General features: G+C 42.7%; 6 protein-coding genes across 6 annotated transcripts; 4 read left to right on the top strand and 2 right to left on the bottom strand.

Moving 5' to 3' along the window:
• Positions 1–3,947: 3,947 nt before the first annotated feature.
• On the top strand, positions 3,948–4,358 carry EAF01_011715 (uncharacterized protein; the record flags this gene model as incomplete). Its single annotated transcript, XM_038919973.1, has 1 exon — positions 3,948–4,358. The coding sequence occupies one exon, from the start codon at positions 3,948–3,950 to the stop codon at positions 4,356–4,358; it is 411 nt and encodes a 136-aa protein (XP_038764503.1).
• A 926-nt stretch (positions 4,359–5,284) lies between these two features.
• On the top strand, positions 5,285–6,934 carry EAF01_011714 (uncharacterized protein; the record flags this gene model as incomplete). The annotated part of the gene is made up of 5 exons (XM_038919972.1): positions 5,285–5,413; positions 5,491–5,667; positions 5,723–5,738; positions 5,774–5,971; positions 6,264–6,934. The coding sequence occupies 5 exons, from the start codon at positions 5,285–5,287 to the stop codon at positions 6,932–6,934; spliced, it is 1,191 nt and encodes a 396-aa protein (XP_038764502.1).
• Positions 6,935–7,473: 539 nt separating this feature from the next.
• Positions 7,474–10,464, bottom strand: EAF01_011713 (uncharacterized protein; the record flags this gene model as incomplete). Its single annotated transcript, XM_038919971.1, has 1 exon — positions 7,474–10,464. One exon carries the CDS (start codon positions 10,462–10,464, stop codon positions 7,474–7,476), a length of 2,991 nt encoding a protein of 996 aa, XP_038764501.1.
• Positions 10,465–10,777: 313 nt separating this feature from the next.
• Positions 10,778–11,188, top strand: EAF01_011712 (uncharacterized protein; the record flags this gene model as incomplete). Its single annotated transcript, XM_038919970.1, has 2 exons — positions 10,778–10,885; positions 10,976–11,188. The coding sequence occupies 2 exons, from the start codon at positions 10,778–10,780 to the stop codon at positions 11,186–11,188; spliced, it is 321 nt and encodes a 106-aa protein (XP_038764500.1).
• Positions 11,189–12,536: 1,348 nt separating this feature from the next.
• Positions 12,537–17,361, bottom strand: EAF01_011711 (uncharacterized protein). The gene is made up of 7 exons (XM_038919969.1): positions 17,291–17,361; positions 16,972–17,228; positions 14,530–16,915; positions 14,362–14,483; positions 13,597–14,309; positions 13,391–13,545; positions 12,537–13,338 (listed from the first exon to the last, which is right to left on the bottom strand). The coding sequence occupies exons 1-7, from the start codon at positions 17,291–17,293 to the stop codon at positions 12,667–12,669; spliced, it is 4,308 nt and encodes a 1,435-aa protein (XP_038764499.1). The 5' UTR covers positions 17,294–17,361; the 3' UTR covers positions 12,537–12,666.
• Positions 17,362–17,548: 187 nt separating this feature from the next.
• EAF01_011710 (uncharacterized protein) lies at positions 17,549–18,881 on the top strand (the record flags this gene model as incomplete). Its single annotated transcript, XM_038919968.1, has 2 exons — positions 17,549–17,861; positions 18,076–18,881. The coding sequence occupies 2 exons, from the start codon at positions 17,549–17,551 to the stop codon at positions 18,861–18,863; spliced, it is 1,101 nt and encodes a 366-aa protein (XP_038764498.1). The 3' UTR covers positions 18,864–18,881.
• Between the last annotated feature and the right edge of the window lie 339 nt (positions 18,882–19,220).

The raw sequence follows: 19,220 nt of genomic DNA, 5'->3' as shown, positions 1-19,220 counted from the left end.
CCTTGAGTGACTTTCATTATCGTACCCACAACTGGTGGTGGTAATATGGCTTGAGCCTGGACCCGGTGTTCTTCCCCTACTCTTCTGCATAAAAATAGAACCTGATTCTCATTTCTTTCAGATGTGTGGTGATAAAACACTTCCCATAGCTCTCCTCTGTCTGGCCACTGGAGGTGATCGGTACTGATCCTTTCTATGAATGATGTGTTCGTAGTGATTCCAAACCATAGAATTCGATGCTGATCGACGTACCGAACCTCATACGATTCGCCCTCTTCAGCGTCTGTTACGCTGAGGTCCTCGTTCATAGTTCCTTCGTCTGTATCTCCAAATTTCCAGATACGACGGTTCCATTGGTCAATTTCCCGAATAGACCATGATTCTCCTAACTGCGGGTCTTTGTTTACCCATGAGAGGCCTTCGACCTCTTCTTCTTCTTCGTAAGCTGGTGGTGGCGTGGCTAGCCCTGTCATGCTAACAGCACACAATTGTGGCGTGAAGGTGGCATTAAGTTGGCCCTTGCCGAACTTATTCTTAAAGTTGCCCTTCTTGCCCCCTGTTCTCTTGCTTCGACATTCTGCTGCCCGATGCCCTGCTTTCCCACATTCAAAGCATAAGTTATTTTCTCGTCTTCGTTTCTTTTCCGGATCATCATTCCCACCTTTGTGGTGCGTAGCGTCGAGTTCCATAGGGTCTCCATATCTCTGTGGATTGTAACGTGGTCTTCCCTCATTCTTGCGGTAACGCTCTTGCTTTTGATTTCCCTGGGGTTTGTATGATCTTTGACTTTGTCGATATCGGTAAAGACGATCATCTGATTCGATGGAGTCCTGGATTAGGTCGTTCAAGTCTACACTCTCGGCAGATCTTTCTAACTCCAGTCTGACTTCTGGTTTGAGTCCTTTACGATAGTGACTCATGATGGCGGTTTCGTCCCACTTGGTTGTTCCAGCATATCTTCGAAATTCCGTAGCATACTTCAATGCTGATCCTGTCTGCTTGAGGTTGAAGATCTTATCTTCCGCTACCTCTAGCTCATTGGAGTTCCCGAAGATTCTACGAATCTCTGTCTTAAATCCTTCAAAACTGTTGAAGATTGTTCGAGTGGGTTGCATGCGATCCTGGTCGTCATGCTCGAAATAGTCTCGTAAATATGGTTGAATCCACTTGCTTGCTTCTCCTCTGAGATATGATACAGCCCATACACTCTTGGATTCCTTTTCGGTGAACTTGTCTTCGTTGAATCTGAAGTAGATTTCAAGTTGTAAGAGGAAGGTGTTGAGTTCCTGTCGACTACCTTGGTATTTGTCTGGTAAGGCAATCTTGAGTGTTTCGTTGATGGTAATTTCCTTGGGAGCGTCGGTCATCTCGACATCGTCGGTGTCGGGTGCTTGTGCCTGACTGCTCGCGGATGCACTGGTGGGTGTCATATCGTCGGTTGGTATTGAATTGGTACTTGAAGCAGAAATGGTGCTCAAAGTGTTACGGGAGCTGCCTCTAGGGTCACGTGGAAGTGTCTAGAGTTCTCTCGAGGTGGTTTAGACTAAACTTCAAGTAGGAATTCAATAAGGTTGGTAACTGGTTGCAATTCTCGTAACTATAGTAATGAAACTAATGATTGTTCTTGAGCACGAAGCTCTACATTGTAATGAAATCCCATTCCCTTATATAGACCTTCGTACTGTACTGGAGCGTTCAGGACCTAGAGAGGTCCTGGACCTTTGGTCTGTATGGACCTACATTCCGTTATGCCTGTCATGCAGGGTCCATCACGTGCTAAAAGTCATGTGACGCGGTACCGAGGATGGACCGGCGTAACAGTATACAGTGAGTTTAGAATAGTATAAATAATCCCTGTAATTTTGAGGGTATTCTTTTAAATATCTATTTATAGGAAATTTTCTTTTTTTTCTGAATCCTTCAAAATAAATATGTTATAAATTTATAATAAAATTTTATAGTTTATTTTTAATAATTTTATAAAAGTTTCAAATTTGTATGTAATTCCTATACAAATTTAAAATTCGATATTTTAAAGCTCTAAATCTCAATACAGAAAGTTCCTAAAAATCTAAAATTTTCAAGGTAAGCTAAAAATGATCTAAATTATATATGTATAAATTTTCAATAAATTCTATTCATAAATAAGAAAGTTAAAAATTCCATTTTTGGTGTAAAAAGTGGCCCAAAAGGGGGGTGGCCCGAAAGTAGGGTGGTCGACTTATATTGAATATTACACCTAAAATCAAATGTCATATTATCATTTTGATATAGTAACTTGTATTAATATATGAATTTTTCGATTACAACCCTTTTGAAAAAAAAAAAGTAGTTTTTTTCGAATTACTTTTCTCATATTGAAATATCATATTGGATTTAGATAATACTTCTTGAGATCTATTTCAACGATTCCTCATGTTCAAGATCCTTCAGACTGCGGAGGAAAGCGACGCTCAAACTGAGTATGCTTTCGATCAAGACCACTCTGATCTATGCTGAAGCTCTAGCTATATCGGGAGGATTTACGCCAACTCAATGACGCTTGAGTCTCAAGCCTCAATCATCGATTTCATTTTTTGATGCATTTCGTTTACGAATCCTGAGCTCGATGACCTTAAAGCTGGAGTCGTATATCGGGGAGAGAAGACTTTCGTGGCCACTTAGATTCAATCCGTGATTTGTACACGCATATAGAGTATAGGGAATATGACATTGCGGCATCACTAGTCATCTTCCATATCAAGTGACCATGGTACTCATTGTCCACCAAGTATTATCACAAGACCAAGTAAGTGACATGGAATTAGATGACTCACGTGAGTGGAAACAGAAACAGTAATAGCTAGGCGGAACGTTGTTAGACCACTATTTTGCACACTCTGTTACTTCTATAACAGGTATCCGACCGTGTTCCATTACTGTATGTTACGGATACGAAAAAGGTTCAAATGTGTAGATAAGGGATAAATTGGCGCCCCCAAAATGTTACAACGATCTGGGTTTGCGTCAAGTGGATGTACACTAAATTCAATCGACCATGTTGTTCCTTGCAGTTGGTGGTTCTGAGGAGGGAAATGGGAGGCTAGATTCTAGAAGAAATGGCCAGAGGATGGAGATGGAATCAGTCGAGGTGATGGGGAGAAGTGCGGGAGTGGAGATGAATCTGGTAGGATATATGAAAGAAGAGGATATCTGTTCTCAGGGAGGGCTCGAAAGGGAGATCTCAACGAGAAAAGGGAAGGTCGGGATGTGCTGTGGGTATTCTTCTCTGGAAATTCGCTATATCTCTGTCCAGCGCGAGGTATACAATTTTGCGGCATTAAATGACCTCTGCGCTTTACTTAAGTACCACAAGTTTGTTTCAAGTCAATGTCGATATTCCGTTAATGCCTCTCTCTTGCATTCATCGATACCAATTTTCACAAGAATTTCTTGTCATATATCTCTGAATTTGTCTGACTGTGGCACACCGAGGAGGGAAGAGTATTGGTCAAAGTGTTGATGTAAGATTTGAACCACATTCAAATGATGATTTGCCATTTTGAAAATGTATGTTCTGTTCCATGAATGTTTGAAGTCATGCTTTTGATGAAGTGAGGTTGAAGTCGAGCTCAGAACAATGCCCGTTTACGGATTCCGACATACTTAACTTCTCACCTTTGACCTCACCGTCACATCATATAAAAAATTCAACTTCTGAGTTCTTACAAAAGGAACGAGGATATCTTCATCAAGACCATAAACAAGATAACAGAAAGACAGAAGGATTTACCGACGATCACCACATACCGAGTGACCCCATTCACCAACCAGTAATTACACTTTTACCTGCAACACAGAGCCTTCAGTACACGGCCAATCTCCACAGTCTCTCAACTAAGGACTGTAATCTTTTGTCATACGACCAGAATCGTATTTCAAAGTGTACCAAGCTACCTAACAAAGCTATGGACTATTCCAAGGTGCCCATGGCAAAGCCCATCTCTGCAAAGAAGGCCGCCGCATACAAGAAGATATTCGATGATCCCCAAAAGATAAAGGAGATCTTCGAACAAGCTGAGGCATCCAGTCGTTGGGCTGAAGCACTCAGAAAGAATGAGCACGCATCCCAATGCACCAAGGCAGATGGAAATATTGACGAAGAGGATAATGATAAAGATGATGAAGAAGAAGAAGAATTGGTGGCTTCGAAGCAAGAGAAGAAGATAGAGAAGTTTGGGGTTGGAGATGGAGATGGAAGTTCAAATTTGCTGGTATTGGGAAAGGAAGAGGAGGAATTGGTGCTTCCGACCAAGGGTACCACAACCAAAAGCATTCCGACTACCGAGTCCGAAATAACCAGCCATAAAGCAACATGACGAAGAGACCGAGCACTATCAATTTCCAATTCCCGTCATGTTTCCCGAACACATTATCGAGGTCGACGAGGTCTACAATCGCAAGTGAGTCGTTGCTTTCCGGGAGATGTGGAATATTGCTGTGAGCCATTACTGGACATGAGACAAAGGGAATTCAATGGTAGAAAAAGCGCGATTGCCGGCATATGAATGAGCGATCAACCACGAACAAGCATTGACGAGCTACCGAAAATACAATTTATCAATGAAGTCATCGACCATGTATTTCAATGCCGAGCAAGAATGGCCAAGCTATCTAATTGTGCAGATACACAGATAACTATGCGATTTCATCACCAAGTGACAAATTAGACTGAAAAATAAAGGGTTCAATATACTGGTATTGCATTGACGAATGAATTCAATTGCGAATAATCACTCCTTAATGTCTAGCTGAATCTTCATCATTGCTCGTCCTATGCTTACCTCCAGTCGCTTCCATGTTTCATGCCCTTCGTATACAGATAAAGAAGTGAAATACACGATATCGGTAGCAAGGTAGATCTTCCTCCACTGAAATCCTCAGAGACTACTTCCACAAAGCCTCCAAATCCCTATGAATAGCTTCATATCTCAGCAACTGATATGGAACTTGGCGTTTGAATAATTGATTGCCATAAACGCAAACAGGAGCTGTGCTGCATAAAATATTAATCCTCAACCGTGCATAAATCTAACTGTTGGTATACTGAAAACGGGACATCTACCGCAGATGGACAGTTGCCAACTAATGAGACCAAATGTCGGCTATGACAACCGTTTGTTGTTGGCACTTCATCATTAAATCAAAAGCCATAGATCCAGTAGCCCCTAAAAGATATAGTAAGTTGATTGTACGTTACTTTCCGACTCAGATCTGTAACGAAGTCTGTACAGAGTTTAAAAACATGGACGAACCTGTAATGACTCAGCTGCTTAAACTGGCTGGTGCTATACTCGCTATAATTATTACCACGTTCGTAATTAAACTATACCGAGTACGGACGTTCATTCGAGGACTCCAAAAGCAAGGTCTCGTACGTTCCCACAACCCCTCTAGTAGTCCACGACCAATCATCTCTCCATTCAATACAATAACTAATTAGTCTCCAAGCCCATGCCACTCCATCATTGGTTACTCGAACACATACCTCTCAGCGCAAGTATCATTAGCAATCTCCCTCCATACGCCCACGGCGTCTACATCGGAGACCAAATCCGCCAGAGATATCCCCATCTGGACAGCGCTTTCTATCTTGACAATTGGCCACTCGCCGCTCCGATTCTCGTCGTGCTCAAGCCGGATATGATGTACCAACTAACTCAAGCAAACTAAATACCAAAAGATAAAGGCATTCGCGCGTTCCTGAAACCGTTGACTGGCGAATCTGGTTTAGTTACTTTAAAAGGCGATGCTTGGAAATACTGGAGAGCTATTTTCAATCCTGGATTTAGTGCTGGTCATGTATCCAGTCTGGTTCCGAGAATGATTGGAGGGATCAAGATGTTCAAGGAACTGCTGAGGAAACATGCCGAGAGTGGTAAAATGATATTTCTTAAGGATGGCAGCCTGCACCTCACACTCGATATTATTGGTAGAGTTGCAATGTGAGTAGATGCCTCTTTTTTTCTGGTAGAATCATCCTGTATTACCGAATAGCAGACTTTATGTCTGCTCTCAATCTCTGAAAGTAGTATAACGTCCAAAACGGATTCATAAGTCTCAACTTATCGAATGTCCTAGTTGGATTCAGAGATGGAAAGCTTTTGGTTATCGGACCGCAATCTAGACTGCCAGGAACACCACTTTCCGATTATTGACTGATGCAATAATTTCTACTAGGGACCATAGGTTCTGCAGCCAAACCAGCTACAACGACATGACAGGAGCATTACGAAGGCAGCTTTTATGGTGCACGACAGGCATGAACATCAACCTTCTGGAATACATCAATATATCTCGCCCTTTTCTGCATGCATACAACAGCTACAAAATGAATCGCTACCTCTCTCGAGAGCTCGACAAACGCCATCGAAGCATCAAAGGCGCTGAGATACAGAAGAAAGAAAAATCGATTGTGGATCTAGCGTTGAAAGCTTATCTTGCGGAGAATCCTTCAGCAACAGGCATCGATAAAACTTTCCAGAATTTCGCCATGGCGCAAATAAAGTTATTTATCTTCGCTGGCCACGACACCACTTCTGCTGGTGCAATCTTCACTTATCATCTGCTCTCCCAACACCCAAATGTACTAGCAAAGGTTCGTGCTGAGCACACTGAGGTACTAGGGGCTAACATCGCGGACACTGAGTCTGTAATTGCTTCCAAGCCACAACTCTTGAATCAACTTACGTATACTACTGCGGTCATCAAAGAAAGTCTTCGCATCTACCCCACTGTCGCCGCGCTTCGCGATGGCCAATCTTATTTCTCTTTGATAGGGGACAATAGTCTTCGTTTCCCCACCGATCGAACAATAGTCTGGGGCGATCATTATGCCACACATCATAATCCTGCCTATTGGCCGCGAGCCGAAGAGTTTCTTCCAGAACGATAGATCGTAGCCAAAGGCCACGAGCTCTATCCACCCAAGAATGGATGACGACCATTTGAGCGCGGTCCTCGCAATTGTATTGGCCAGGAAGTAGCCATGACAGAAGTAAAACTTATGCTCGCGCTGACGATTCGAGATTTTGATTTCAGATGCTTATGAGGAGTATGATCTTATAAAGGGTGATCCAAAGGGTTGGAGAGTAAATGGTCAAAGAGCATACATGATGCTTCGGGGAGGCGGCCATCCGGCAGATCATTATCCATGTAAGGTAGCTTTCGCAAAGCAAAAGTAATCCAGCTGGAGGGAAACAAATCATATTATTATACGGGAAGATCCGCTCAGGATTTCTTGCGACTTGACAATCTTGCAAGTAAAAGTGGTATAAAATGAGGTTATGACCCTCTCAACTTATGGGTGTCTATATGAAGACAAAAATCAAGATTGAAAAGCAACAACTCATAGTCCCAAACTTTGAGTTAGATCCAATTTTATGAAAGATAATTGATGGTCATGCTGGACCTAACGTGCTATGTGCTATGGTATCATGTCCTACTCCGATTCGCCAATTTCTTGTCTCCCATCTCCTCTATCTCTTTCTTCTTATGATAATGTGGTGCAAGCTCATACAACCAATTTGCTTTGATGGGAATGCAACTACGCATGTACTCCTTTGTAGTTTGTACAAGTTCATGATAAACAACCAGCTTGATAGGGGGATCATTGGCCATCAATACTGACGAAGGATGTATGTACACTGTAGTGTTCCTCTTGACTGTCCGGTAACTGTCTCCATCTCGTTGTAATCGTGCTGCATTAGCGAAAAATCCCGCTGTGATCGCTTTCTGAATCGGCTCCAGATTTGACGCTCCGCAACTAGCGATTGTAACTTCTACTCGCTCACAAAGTTTTGCAAGTTGGTCTCGAACATCCCTAGCTCTAGTGAGAGAACGTTGCTGAAGAAAGTTTTCTTTTGCCCAGATAGTACTAAAATCATTGTCCACCCATTGATTCCAAATGTTTAAGTAGGTGAGGTGGTCCCCTCCTTCTTTGATCGTGAAACGCGCTCTGGCACTATCTGCGTGCACTCTCTGCTCTCCTTTAGGACGGAAAAATAGTGCCGAACTTTCACCCAACATTGCCATGATGCTCAATACTTCATCGGAGCATGCCAGTTGGTCTGAAGCAATGATAGACTTCGCAACTTGAGGATCTGTTGGGAATTCGGCCATTTGTCTTCCAATTTTGGTCAATTCTCCACGGTTATTCAATGCGGACAACGCGTACAATTGGTTGAGAGCACCAATTAGGGTCTCTGTTGGTGGAGGGTCCATAAAGTCAAAGGTCAAGAGATCGTTAATTCCAAGTGACTTGAGCAATAAAACTGTACCATTCAGATTGGTTCGCTGAATTTCAGGAGTGGTACTTTCCTCCATTTCATTCATAAATGCCCATTTTGTGTACAAGCGAAAGCACTTTCCTGGTCCTACACGACCAGCACGACCACTTCTTTGATTCGCAGACGCTCGTGAACATGCTACTGTAACCAACTTTGACATTCCAGTCGCTGGGTTATAGACATTCTCCTTTACGAATCCCGGATCGATAACATATACAATGCCGTCAATGGTCAAACTCGTCTCTGCAATATTGGTTGCCAACACAACTTTTCGTGCTCCTTTAGGTGTTGGTTCGAAAATTTTGGTTTGTAGATCGGTTGGAAGATTTGCGTAAATGGGACAAATAACAAGCTCAGGCACTCTCGAACCCAGTTTCTTTGAAATATCACTTATTCGTTCTTCTGCTGCCTCAATCTCATCTTGACCTGTTAAAAATATCAGTACATCACCACTTGGTTGAGAGGTATGTATCTGAAAAAGTGTAGTAATGGCAGCAGCCAGATAATTAGCTTCTGGCTGTGGGGTATTATAGATTTCGACTGGGTAACTACGCCCTTTAACATTGAAGATAGGAGCGCCATCGAAGAAGTCTGAGAAAGCCTGTGCATTAATTGTCGCGGAAGCAATCAGGAGTTTAATTGTTGGCCTTTCTTTGGCAAGATCCTTGAGCAAAGCTAGAAGTATGTCGGTATGCACAGTTCGTTCGTGAGCTTCATCAATCATAATCACCTGATACTCGTCAAGAGAAGGTGTGATCATGACTTCTTTCAAAAGATGACCATCCGTCATATACTTGATGAGAGTTTTATCACTTGTACAGTCTTCAAAACGGATAGCGTAACCAACTTCATTTCCGATTTTGCATCCCATCTCCTCTGACACACGTTGAGCAACGGACATGGCAGCCACTCTCCTAGGTTGGGTTACTCCAATTTTCATACCATCTTTGGTATACCCTGCTTCATGGAGATACTGCGGCAATTGTGTAGTTTTACCAGATCCTGTCTCACCAACAAGGATAATAGTCTGGAACTGGTCGAGAGCAGCCAAAAATTCGTCCTTGTAAGCATAGATTGGAAGATTTTTCCTTGTCTCCTCAATCGTCTTTGCTTTCTGCTCAGCGGCCTTCAATTGTTCACCTAAAAATCTTGCTTCTTTATCCATGCCTTGACCCGGTAACTTTGAATCCATGATCCACTTGATTCCTTGCTCCTCGTCCAAAATATAGTCATATTCGCCTTGATCGACTCGTTCAGTGCTTTGGATCTGGTTTCTGGCAAGTTTTTCTTGTTGCCTATCCCACTCCTCATGTTCGGAAACAAATTTCTCTTGGCCATATTCATCTCTTTCGACGTAGCGTTTGTATAATGCATCTTGTTTCTTCTTCTGATCGAGCTTCCCTTTCTCTGTAATATAATCGTCTGGCATAGCATATCCATCTCGGTGATCATCAATTCTTGATCTTTCGTCGGCAAGTCGAAGAAGCTCTCTATTCTTGGCAAACTCTGCTTTCTCCTTCTTCGATAAATTGGAATAAGGATCATTCAACTCCCTCGTTTCATCCTCGACCTGTCTCCTCAGCAAAGCAAGACGCTCCGCTTCACGCTTCTTCAAATATTCTTGCCTCGACCTTTCCCTCAGATCTGGCATTGCAGCACGTCTTGCAGCAGCATCGTCGGCCAATGCTCTTCGCTGTGCCATGATAGGGTCGGACCTATCCTCGAGTATTGTCTTCGATTTGTCGGAATTCTTCGACAACAGCCTCTGCGCAAACGCATCCTTCTCTGCTTGATCCTTCCTTCGTTCCTTTTCTGAATCCGAGATATCTTCGTCTGAGTGTACTGTTTTGACCCGTTTCGAGGCAGGCTCCTGAAATTCTGGTTCGTCCTCCGAGATATATTCTTCGTCGCCCCATCGTTCCTCATAATCGTCATTCGCCTTATTCCGGATAGTTTTTGAGCGCTGCTCTGTATCTCTGCGTGGGGACCTCTCTCGACGAGGTGACTTTTCTCGGTGTCTATCGCGCCGCGAGGAGCTTTCACGGTGTGACTTTTTCTCCTTCCTCTTTGCTACCACTTTTGCTGGACCTATTTCCTCTTCCTCCATAGGAAGAAGCGCGTATTTTTTAGAAGCCATGCTGTATTGACGTACTGGAGATCCCCGGCTAAACAGAAGCAATTTAAGTTAAGTGAGACGGGCGACTTCCGTATAATTTCGTCGACTATTGAAATAACATTATGGAAGTCGCAGCCTCGCGACATGCACGATGTGATTGCTTGGAGCTCAAATAAGTGGACCACTAAGACAGCCGACAAATACCCGATCGTTCAATACGGTATTTTTCAACCTCACTTCAATGATCGAATTTAATGCCATGTGACGGAATGGGATGAACGACGATTGAAAACAAAACAAGTGAAGCGGAAAAGAAGGAAAAAGACTAGGCAAAATGAACCGCACTTCGATGAGTCTCTTGAGGAGCTCAAAATTCCTGGCAAGGAACGGCGCATCCATATCGCAACGACGATTTGCATCCTCAGAAACTCCTTCACCTACTGTAAGCCGTCCGATTATTCTCAGTAGATGCATATTTTCAGTCACGCACTTTAGCCAATATGATTCTGCATTATAGCTAATACCTACCAAGCGTACCTTTTACAAAACTTTCACTCGCCCTGTCGCAAAAACTCTCCTGATGGCAACTTTCATATATCAATTGACCTATTGGGGCTGGGTGAAATTAGAGAAGGATGAATTGAAAGCAGGCAAACGTAGGGAGATAAAGGAACTCGAGGAGGAATTGGAGAAAATCAGTGGAGGTGCTATTAAGGGCGAAGATGTGAAAGTCAAAGGTATCTAAGGAGAGCTGGTGATGCCTATGCGCGGGGATCAAGACATAGTCGTGTGGAGAACTATTCAGGGTGGACACGAGGATGAAGAACTATTGCGACCACATAAAGTCGCTCTCATGATCTGGTGATGGTGCCAACTAGTCTCGAATATACAGCCGCGGTCGCTGCACCGCGACGACTTACAGATGACAGATCGTTTGCGACACACCCACCAGGTTCATGCTCGATTTTGCGCAAATCGAAATCAAGACATAGTCAAACATTTTGTTTGCGCAGAGCCTTCCTGGAAACCGGTAGATTATCATTACGAAGACATAAGCTCCAAAATATGAACATGACAAAAATACCAAATTATGATAATCATCGACATACCTGCTTGCTTACACTGCATCTTAATGATTTGCTGGGACGTGTTACGCTTCGTACCATGATGTTGATTGAATTCTCGTCGAAGTCGATCGAAAATGCTTAAACACTGTATTAAAATTCATCAAATGTTTCATGGCAACTACACCTACACAAGATCTGAACCAAAAAAAAAGTTTGTATCAAATGTAGCAAGCACACTCTCTCTTCTCTGTATGGAAATTTCTACTTACTTTGTCTAACCCCAATGGCTCAGGACTGCCTCCTCTTTTGAAATAAGAGTATTGAATCAATGATGTAATGTGAAGGAATGATTGGGCATTGGCAAGAGTAAGGAAATGGAGTAGGAAAGGAAAGCAATCGAGTTACGTCCCACGTCTCACGTCTCACGAGTCACGAGTCATATACAACATACAAGGTCTCATTGACGACAGCACGTGGTCACCACATCTTGCCCGAATAATCTTTTTTGTCTATAGAATTGTCAGCGGATACTCAGAGCGGGGACTTGCCAAGAGAGCCAGAGAAGAGAGAGCGTGTTTGCTTGTTTTGATGCGGGTCAGGGCTTTTGCGGTTATTTGTTTGAGAGATTGGGTACGGTTGTGAGTGAATGGTGAATGGGTGGATGAACATTATGTGTGTAGGTTGGAACCGAAGATTTTTTGGGCCGGGGCGGTGAAGTCGGGGTGATGTGATTTGTATGATGCACGAATGAGCGGCGGACAGAAAGTTTGGCTTATTAAAGTATGGGGTGGTGATCCTTCGAATGATCAACGAAGGTTGTTTACATGCCATCCGTGATATCCCGAGCATTGTATGAAATTAATTAGCTTGTATCATCAAAGATAGCATTGTAAACCTGGTAGTACATCCATCGATATTTGCATCTACAATAATACCACAGAGCTGCACAATTGGAAAATTGTGTATAAGTAAGAGTAGGATATGACGTAGCCGAAGGTAAAGTGTGAAGAATCAAGTGGAAATAGTTTTGAACAATCGTATTACACTTTTCCAACTATGGTATCTATCTAGCCGTCTATCACTTCGGCATATGTGGAATATCACTATATCAACTAAATCCCACTCATTCTTCAAATAAACCTTGACCGTGTTCGATTTAAGCACCCTTCCATTTTCCGAATCGAGCCCAATCTCTGTATAAAGTTCCCCAGACTGCTCTAGCACTGGAATCCAGCCCATCAACGACAGCCTTACGACCTTCCATATCTGTACATTCAAATATAGCATACAGCCCTGGTGTCATAGCAGTTCTAACTTCCGACTTCATTGTCATTTCGAGGTTAAATTTTATGTATGTCTGAAGTATAATGTGCATGTGTTGACCGGCGATCTTTTTGGCTTTGGCGACAGCAGATGTGAGATTATTCACGGATGAATGAGAAATAGAATTAGGTGTAGGGTCGCAGATCAGGGTGAGAAGACGGGTAAAATATTCGGCAGCTAGAGGAGAGAGAGTATTCGAGGAAGATAAAGTGATGCCTAGTTGAGGGAGCCAGGGAGGCGGAGTGAAGGCCTGAATAGGCCTCTTAGAGGTGTGCGAATGTGCTGTAAAGAGGCAGCGGAGAAGAGGTTGTAGAACTTGGATAACAGAATGAAGATGGCCCTCAAGACGGAAGCGGTGGTTGGTAAGAACGACCTTCATTAATTTACACAGACGAATGAAAATATTGCTCGCTTGTGAAGTAGGAAGAGAAGGTCCTTTGCTAGAGCATATTATCGCGACTGTTGCAAGAGTACGATCAATAGACCATTGGGAGAGGGCACGACGCTATATATATGTTAGCTACATCTGGGAAAGGTTGCGGGATTAAGACTCTTACTTTTGTCTTCAACATCATCCCCATAATTTCCCCTAGCAAAGCAAATACTCGATATGAATTGGTTTTGGTAATTTGCGTGCAAAACAGATCGTATGCTTGACAGAGATCCATTGTTCCTTGGGAATTCTTTGCATCAGCAGGCTCGTGTCCGACATCTATCAAGTGTCAGCTATAATCGGTAGTTGGTGAAAGCACATTAGACATACTATCGCAGGCGCCAATGACATATTTCAGAGCCACCAATTTATCCAATTGAGTCAAACCGATCAGGTCTTCGCCTAATAAACGTTGAACCAGCTGTAACTTTTCCGCGTTGTTCATTCCAGAGGTAATTGTCTCCGTCTTTTTTTTTATGCCAGCTCTACCGGCAGACGTGTTGATTGAACCCTCCAAAGAAATGTGGAGAATTCCATCTTCGTTACTCGACGCATGAGTAGCAAAGAATTCCGGCAACAGTTGGCAAACATCATCCACTTCTGCCTTTCCTTCATTCAGCTTCGCAATATATACTTGACCTTCTGTAGCGAGAGGTTCAATCTCTGATGATTCTACACCTAGAGATTCCAGAGCCTGAAGAATAACAACGACTGACAACGAACCATCCTTATGATTCCCAACCTCATCTATCTTAGGTTTCTTTTGCACACGTCTTTGAAACTGGACGAGAAGAAATTTTCTGAAAGACGCGCAATGGTTAGTTAAGTCTTGGTTGCTGACAATAGCTAGATCATTAAGTTGCTTAGATTTGGTAAGAAGAACAGTAAGTAATGAGTGTGACGTGGAGATGAAAGGCAAAGTCTTTTCGCCCTTTGTCTTCTTCTCGTCGCTGGTAAATTTTGAGAGTTTGTCTTGGAAATAACTTATGGCGTCTAAGATATAATTGCGATTTTGAGACTGGTCCAGGTTACTAATTATGTGTCTAATAATGATCAGTAAACAAATAGCCGGGATGATATCAGAGTAGTACGTACGACAAAGTCAACTTAACAAGCTCTCTCAGTGTGATAAGAGTTTCCAATCGCTTAGGCATCTCCTCGAACCCGACTTTCTTGATCAATTTCTCAATCTCCTCGAAATCCTTGTATTTCATGCCCTAGTACTAAATTAGCAACGTCTAAAAATCTGCTGATTCTACTAACCGTATAAAATGTAGGGCGAAATATAATCTTCAATTTCAGTGCTAGCACAGCGGGATAACACTCAGGAGATTGTGCCAAGACGTCTGTTGACCAACTTTGCATAATCCGTTCTCTGTGCTTCTTGCTGATCACCTCCAATGGAAGTTGTGTTAGAGATTCGATGACAGCATAATTACATGTAAGAGTAGCAGTAAGAGGGTTTTCTTCTTGAGTTTGACAGCTCAGTAAAACATCGATGAATAGACTGATAATGCTAGAGTGGTTGAGTACACAATCTTGACGCAAAACTCCAAACCATAAAGCGGCGAATGCTTCATGATTCCACACATTCTCGGTTGTAGCGGTCTTAGCCAAAGAAGCTATCCAAAGGATATTTTTTAACAGCAACTCGAATGGACTGTTTTGTAACTTTATGCCAAGCTCTAGAACACGAGGATATTCTCGAAATAGGCAATTGTAAAATGACCATGCAGTCCATTGAGCGCCACGTGATAACGTGTTGAGGTGAATAGGCCACTTTTCAATATTTTCCACTTTTTGATCAATCAAAGCACCAATAGAAGGACCGAGTTGTTCAAGACAACGCAAAACCACTGGTGATGAATGACCTTCCAATTTCGTTCCAATTTCGGCCGCATTCCATGCTGAGCATGCACATCGAAAGATTTCCAAATTATCTAATCCTTTATGACCAAATGTATGGGCAGACAATATGGTAAAGGGGCTCGCTTGCTGCTCCCACAGCTCAGCAATTTCTTCCAGATGAAAAGGTTGCATCCATTGAAATGATCGAGTCAGAACCCTCCAAGCTCGCCAGCTATATCGGTCATTCAATTTGTCAAGACTCCCATTATCAAAGATGACATGGTATAAACGTGTCCCGATGACATCTACGACATCTTCCCTAGAAACTGAACATGCAATAGCTTCAAGGATGGTAACGACAGCGTTAGGTTGATTCACGATCTCGATGGCTAACCAATCAACTAATTGTACTATTTGTTGAACAGTTAAGGAATTCTCCAAAAGCTTAGAAAGCTCGATCTGTAACGCTTCATCCTCCCAAGCACAAAAGGCATCCGCAGGGAACATTGCATCTTCCTTTCGTGTTTGCTCAAACTTGACAAGCTGAGAGTACCAATGGCGCACGAATCCCGATAGATCACGAGCTTTGGAAAATTCGTCCATCAAAGGAACGACAATCTCGGATACAATATGTCTGGATTGTTCGAGCCAGGTAGATTCGAAGTAGACGTTAGTAACTCGCTCCAATACATCGTTCAATAAATTCTTGTCGCTATCAGCGATGAGTAAGACATTGGCATCGAGTTTCATCACGGTTTCTAGAAGGTCCCAATCCGTGCTTCCCTCAGGTACAACATACTCCGCCGTTAAACTTTTGAGTTCTGGGAGGCCAAGATCCACTTCGTGTTGAATGGAGCGCTGAAGTATTTCGCGGATGGCAGAATTGTGCGCCGCTGTTTTAGTTGGCGGCATTGCAGCTTTCAAGGATGTGAATACTGTCTGAAGCCAGGCATTATCTGATGGTCGCCTTCGGCGATCTCCATTAGACTGCAAAGACCGGATGGCAATATCGAAAAGAATAGGAGCATTTGCGACATCTTGTAGAACTAAGACTCTCGTCAAAGTCTGTAACAATGTAGAATCTTGCTTCTCTCCGGCACTCGCTTTTGAAGGAATGATGATATTTCGAGCAATCAACTTCTCTAGACTTTCCTTCCAATCTTGTGTGGCTAAATCTACTTTCGTCATTTTAAACAATGCTAGCAGAGGTTCTGAGCAATGAAGAGAGAACTGTATAAGGTCCTCAGTTCCTGCCACGCGGTAGTCCCAGATGTCAATGAATGGGGACATCAGTTGGGATGATATATTCAAACCAGAATTTTGACTTAAAACCATCTGGCAAAGAGACATCCAGGAACCTAGAATCATGGCGGACGCTTCAGGCGTGGTTCGTACGACCGCTCGCATATACTCAGTGATAAAGGCTAGACTTCTACCATTCCCTGCCATTTTTGGGGGCGAAGAGACTTTGGTGGATCGAACAATACTATTGATAGCAGTATAAATCGCCATAACCAAAGCTCGAAGACCTTTGGCCGGACCATGATACGTATGGGTGACTATTTCCCCGGTCCGTTTCCGCTTCTTTGAGATAATCGATGTTTCCCCTGAGTCCGACCCCGACGTTAAATCAATGTGTGCCTCCATGCCAGAATTGTCAATGTCGCTGATCTCTTGTGCTTCTTGTAATGTCTGTTGTAGGGTTACGATAAACTTCTTTTCGGTGAGCATGCGTGCAGTATTCGCTAGCGGGATCGTATTCGTCAATAAACGGAACAGGTGCCATGATGACGGTGTGATTCTAGGGGAGCATTGTTAGCTTATGATCTTCAATCCAGAATGTAACAAACAATATACCTAGCAGTTTTATCCTTGGGAGACTGCAATTTCTTCAAAAGCCATCGTAGAAGCCATTCCTCTCTACCATGAAATGAATCTGCCGCACATTTCTTCCTGAAGGCTTTCTCTTCGTATTTTTGATGATCCAGGACAGTAGCGACATTATCCAAATCAATATCAACAAATTTTCCAGCTTCACGGATTTGTTCCTCGAACGGTGCCGATGCTTTCTCCAGCCCAGCAAGCCTTTCTTGCGCAATTCGAGATTTTGAATCCTATACAATGATTAGAAAAAGGTTCGGAGTTAATGTACCCATGCGACCTCAAAATCACTTACCATTATTCAAAACTCTCATTGACAATTCGAATTGGTCAAATTCCCCTCCCTCGTCAATAGCTCAACTTTTTTTTGGGAGCCGTCAAATCAAAAGCTGTAAGTAGTATAGTTCCCTGACAGAAAAGATCACCGCCTTCTCAATAGATACTAGAGCGTGCACGGTTAATCATATTGATAGAATAAAATTTCTACCTATCTCGACCACAACTTCATCTCTTCCTTGTACAATACAAACTCAAACATTGCTCATTGCGAAATATGTCTCAAGACGAAATTCCACCAAGTAATGAAGGTACTGTTACTGTCGGGGATATCTCTGCATTGACTATTCAGGATCCTGAACCATCCGTGGCTAATGATCGTCCCGAACTTCCCCATCGTTCTCATAATCCCGAAAACAACATGAAGAGATCAGATCCGTTTCAATTTGGTTCTCGATATCTCAGTGAAAAAGACAACGTCTTCGAGTTCAATGCATGGGACCACGTCGAGACTGATGATACTTACAAGGAGTATGCAGAACTACAATATGCGAAGCAGCGCGAAGCTCCTGTATCCGAATTTGATAAAAGTACGTATTTTTCGCTTTCTCTAATCCCAAAATGCTGTGCCAATTTTTGGTACAATCCTACTATGACGATAAATCATAATTCATCTGAGGTTACTAGCCTCTGAATGATACAAATATAGCAATGTCTTTCGCTCCTATCTGACTGTAGTTTAATTTCTGATTTCTGAACTTGTTTAAACTTTTGTTTCTACCAAAAACTAACAGATTTCTCAAGGCAGATTCAATTCCGATCCCGCCAAATGGTGGAACAATTTTTACAAAAACAATACTGCCAATTTTTTCAAAGATCGAAAGTGGCTCCAGCAAGAATTCCCCATCCTTTCCCATGTGACAGAGCCAACCTATGGACCTTGTACTATTCTGGAAGTTGGTGCTGGCGCAGGTAATACTGCTTATCCAATATTAAAACATAATCAAAATCCTGAATTAAAAATCCATGCTTGCGATTTCTCCAAGAAAGCAGTGGAAGTGATACGTGCGAACGAGGCATATGACACCAAGAATATACAAGCAGACGTATGGGATGCTGCTGGCGATGACCTCCCCCCTGGATTGGAAGAGGGTAGTGTCGATGTTGTGATCATGATCTTTATCTTCTCTGCACTTTCTCCTAGTCAATGGAATCAAGCCGTTCAAAATGTCTTCAAAATCCTCAAGCCAGGTGGCGATGTGCTATTCCGAGACTACGGCCGTGGTGATCTTGCTCAAGTGCGTTTCAAAAAAGGCCGTTACCTAGAAGAAAACTTCTACATCAGAGGTGATGGAACTCGGGTATATTTCTTTGAAAAAGATGAGTTGGTCAACATTTGGACCGGAAAACTTCCCGAGTCAGATGCTCAGGCTACAGATTCAACGACAGAGCAAGAGTGTGGCTTCGATATCATTGATCTAGGCGTTGATAGAAGGTTACTGGTTAATAGAGCCAAAGAACTAAAGATGTATAGATGCTGGATGCAAGGGCGATTCAAGAAGAAGAGCTTGCCTAGCACCGATTCAGAATAAAATAAATTGTCCATGACACACACTGTATTGATTATTGGTCCTTATGTCTTGAGTGGTGCCAACTGTAATACCCTGAAAATACTCAACGCAACTCCGTGGTAGGTTCATATTGTAAATCTCTTTGCGCATGTTGAGAATTGGTTCTCTAAATCTCTTGCTTCGCGTCAAGCTTAAAACTCCCCTACCTTCATATGGCTCATATCCAGCGATAATTCACACCCTTTCGGTTCTTTGTTTGTTTATTTGTTTGTTTGGCATACTTCACTAAGTCTGCAGTTGGAGCTCTACGTCGATTAATTTTAAATAATCGATGGAAGTGATCGATGTAGTCCAAGAGTAGCATTTATAGTTTTATGA

The sequence above is a fragment of the Botrytis porri genome (genome assembly GCF_014898465.1).
Source record: "Botrytis porri strain MUCL 3234 chromosome Unknown BPOR_024, whole genome shotgun sequence".
Lineage (NCBI taxonomy): Eukaryota > Fungi > Ascomycota > Leotiomycetes > Helotiales > Sclerotiniaceae > Botrytis > Botrytis porri.
The sequence above is the reverse complement of the archived record's forward strand: the minus strand, read 5'-3'. Positions and strand labels throughout refer to the sequence as shown.

What these genes read in the sequence shown, in the direction of transcription:
- EAF01_011711 (XM_038919969.1), bottom strand. An exon ending in CCCAAGGATAAAACTGCTAG is followed by an intron (nt 16,916 to 16,971) that starts GTATATTGTTTG and finishes ATGCTCCCCTAG; the next exon opens with AATCACACCGTCATCATGGC. An exon ending in TTCGCCCTACATTTTATACG is followed by an intron (nt 14,484 to 14,529) that starts GTTAGTAGAATC and finishes ATTTAGTACTAG; the next exon opens with GGCATGAAATACAAGGATTT.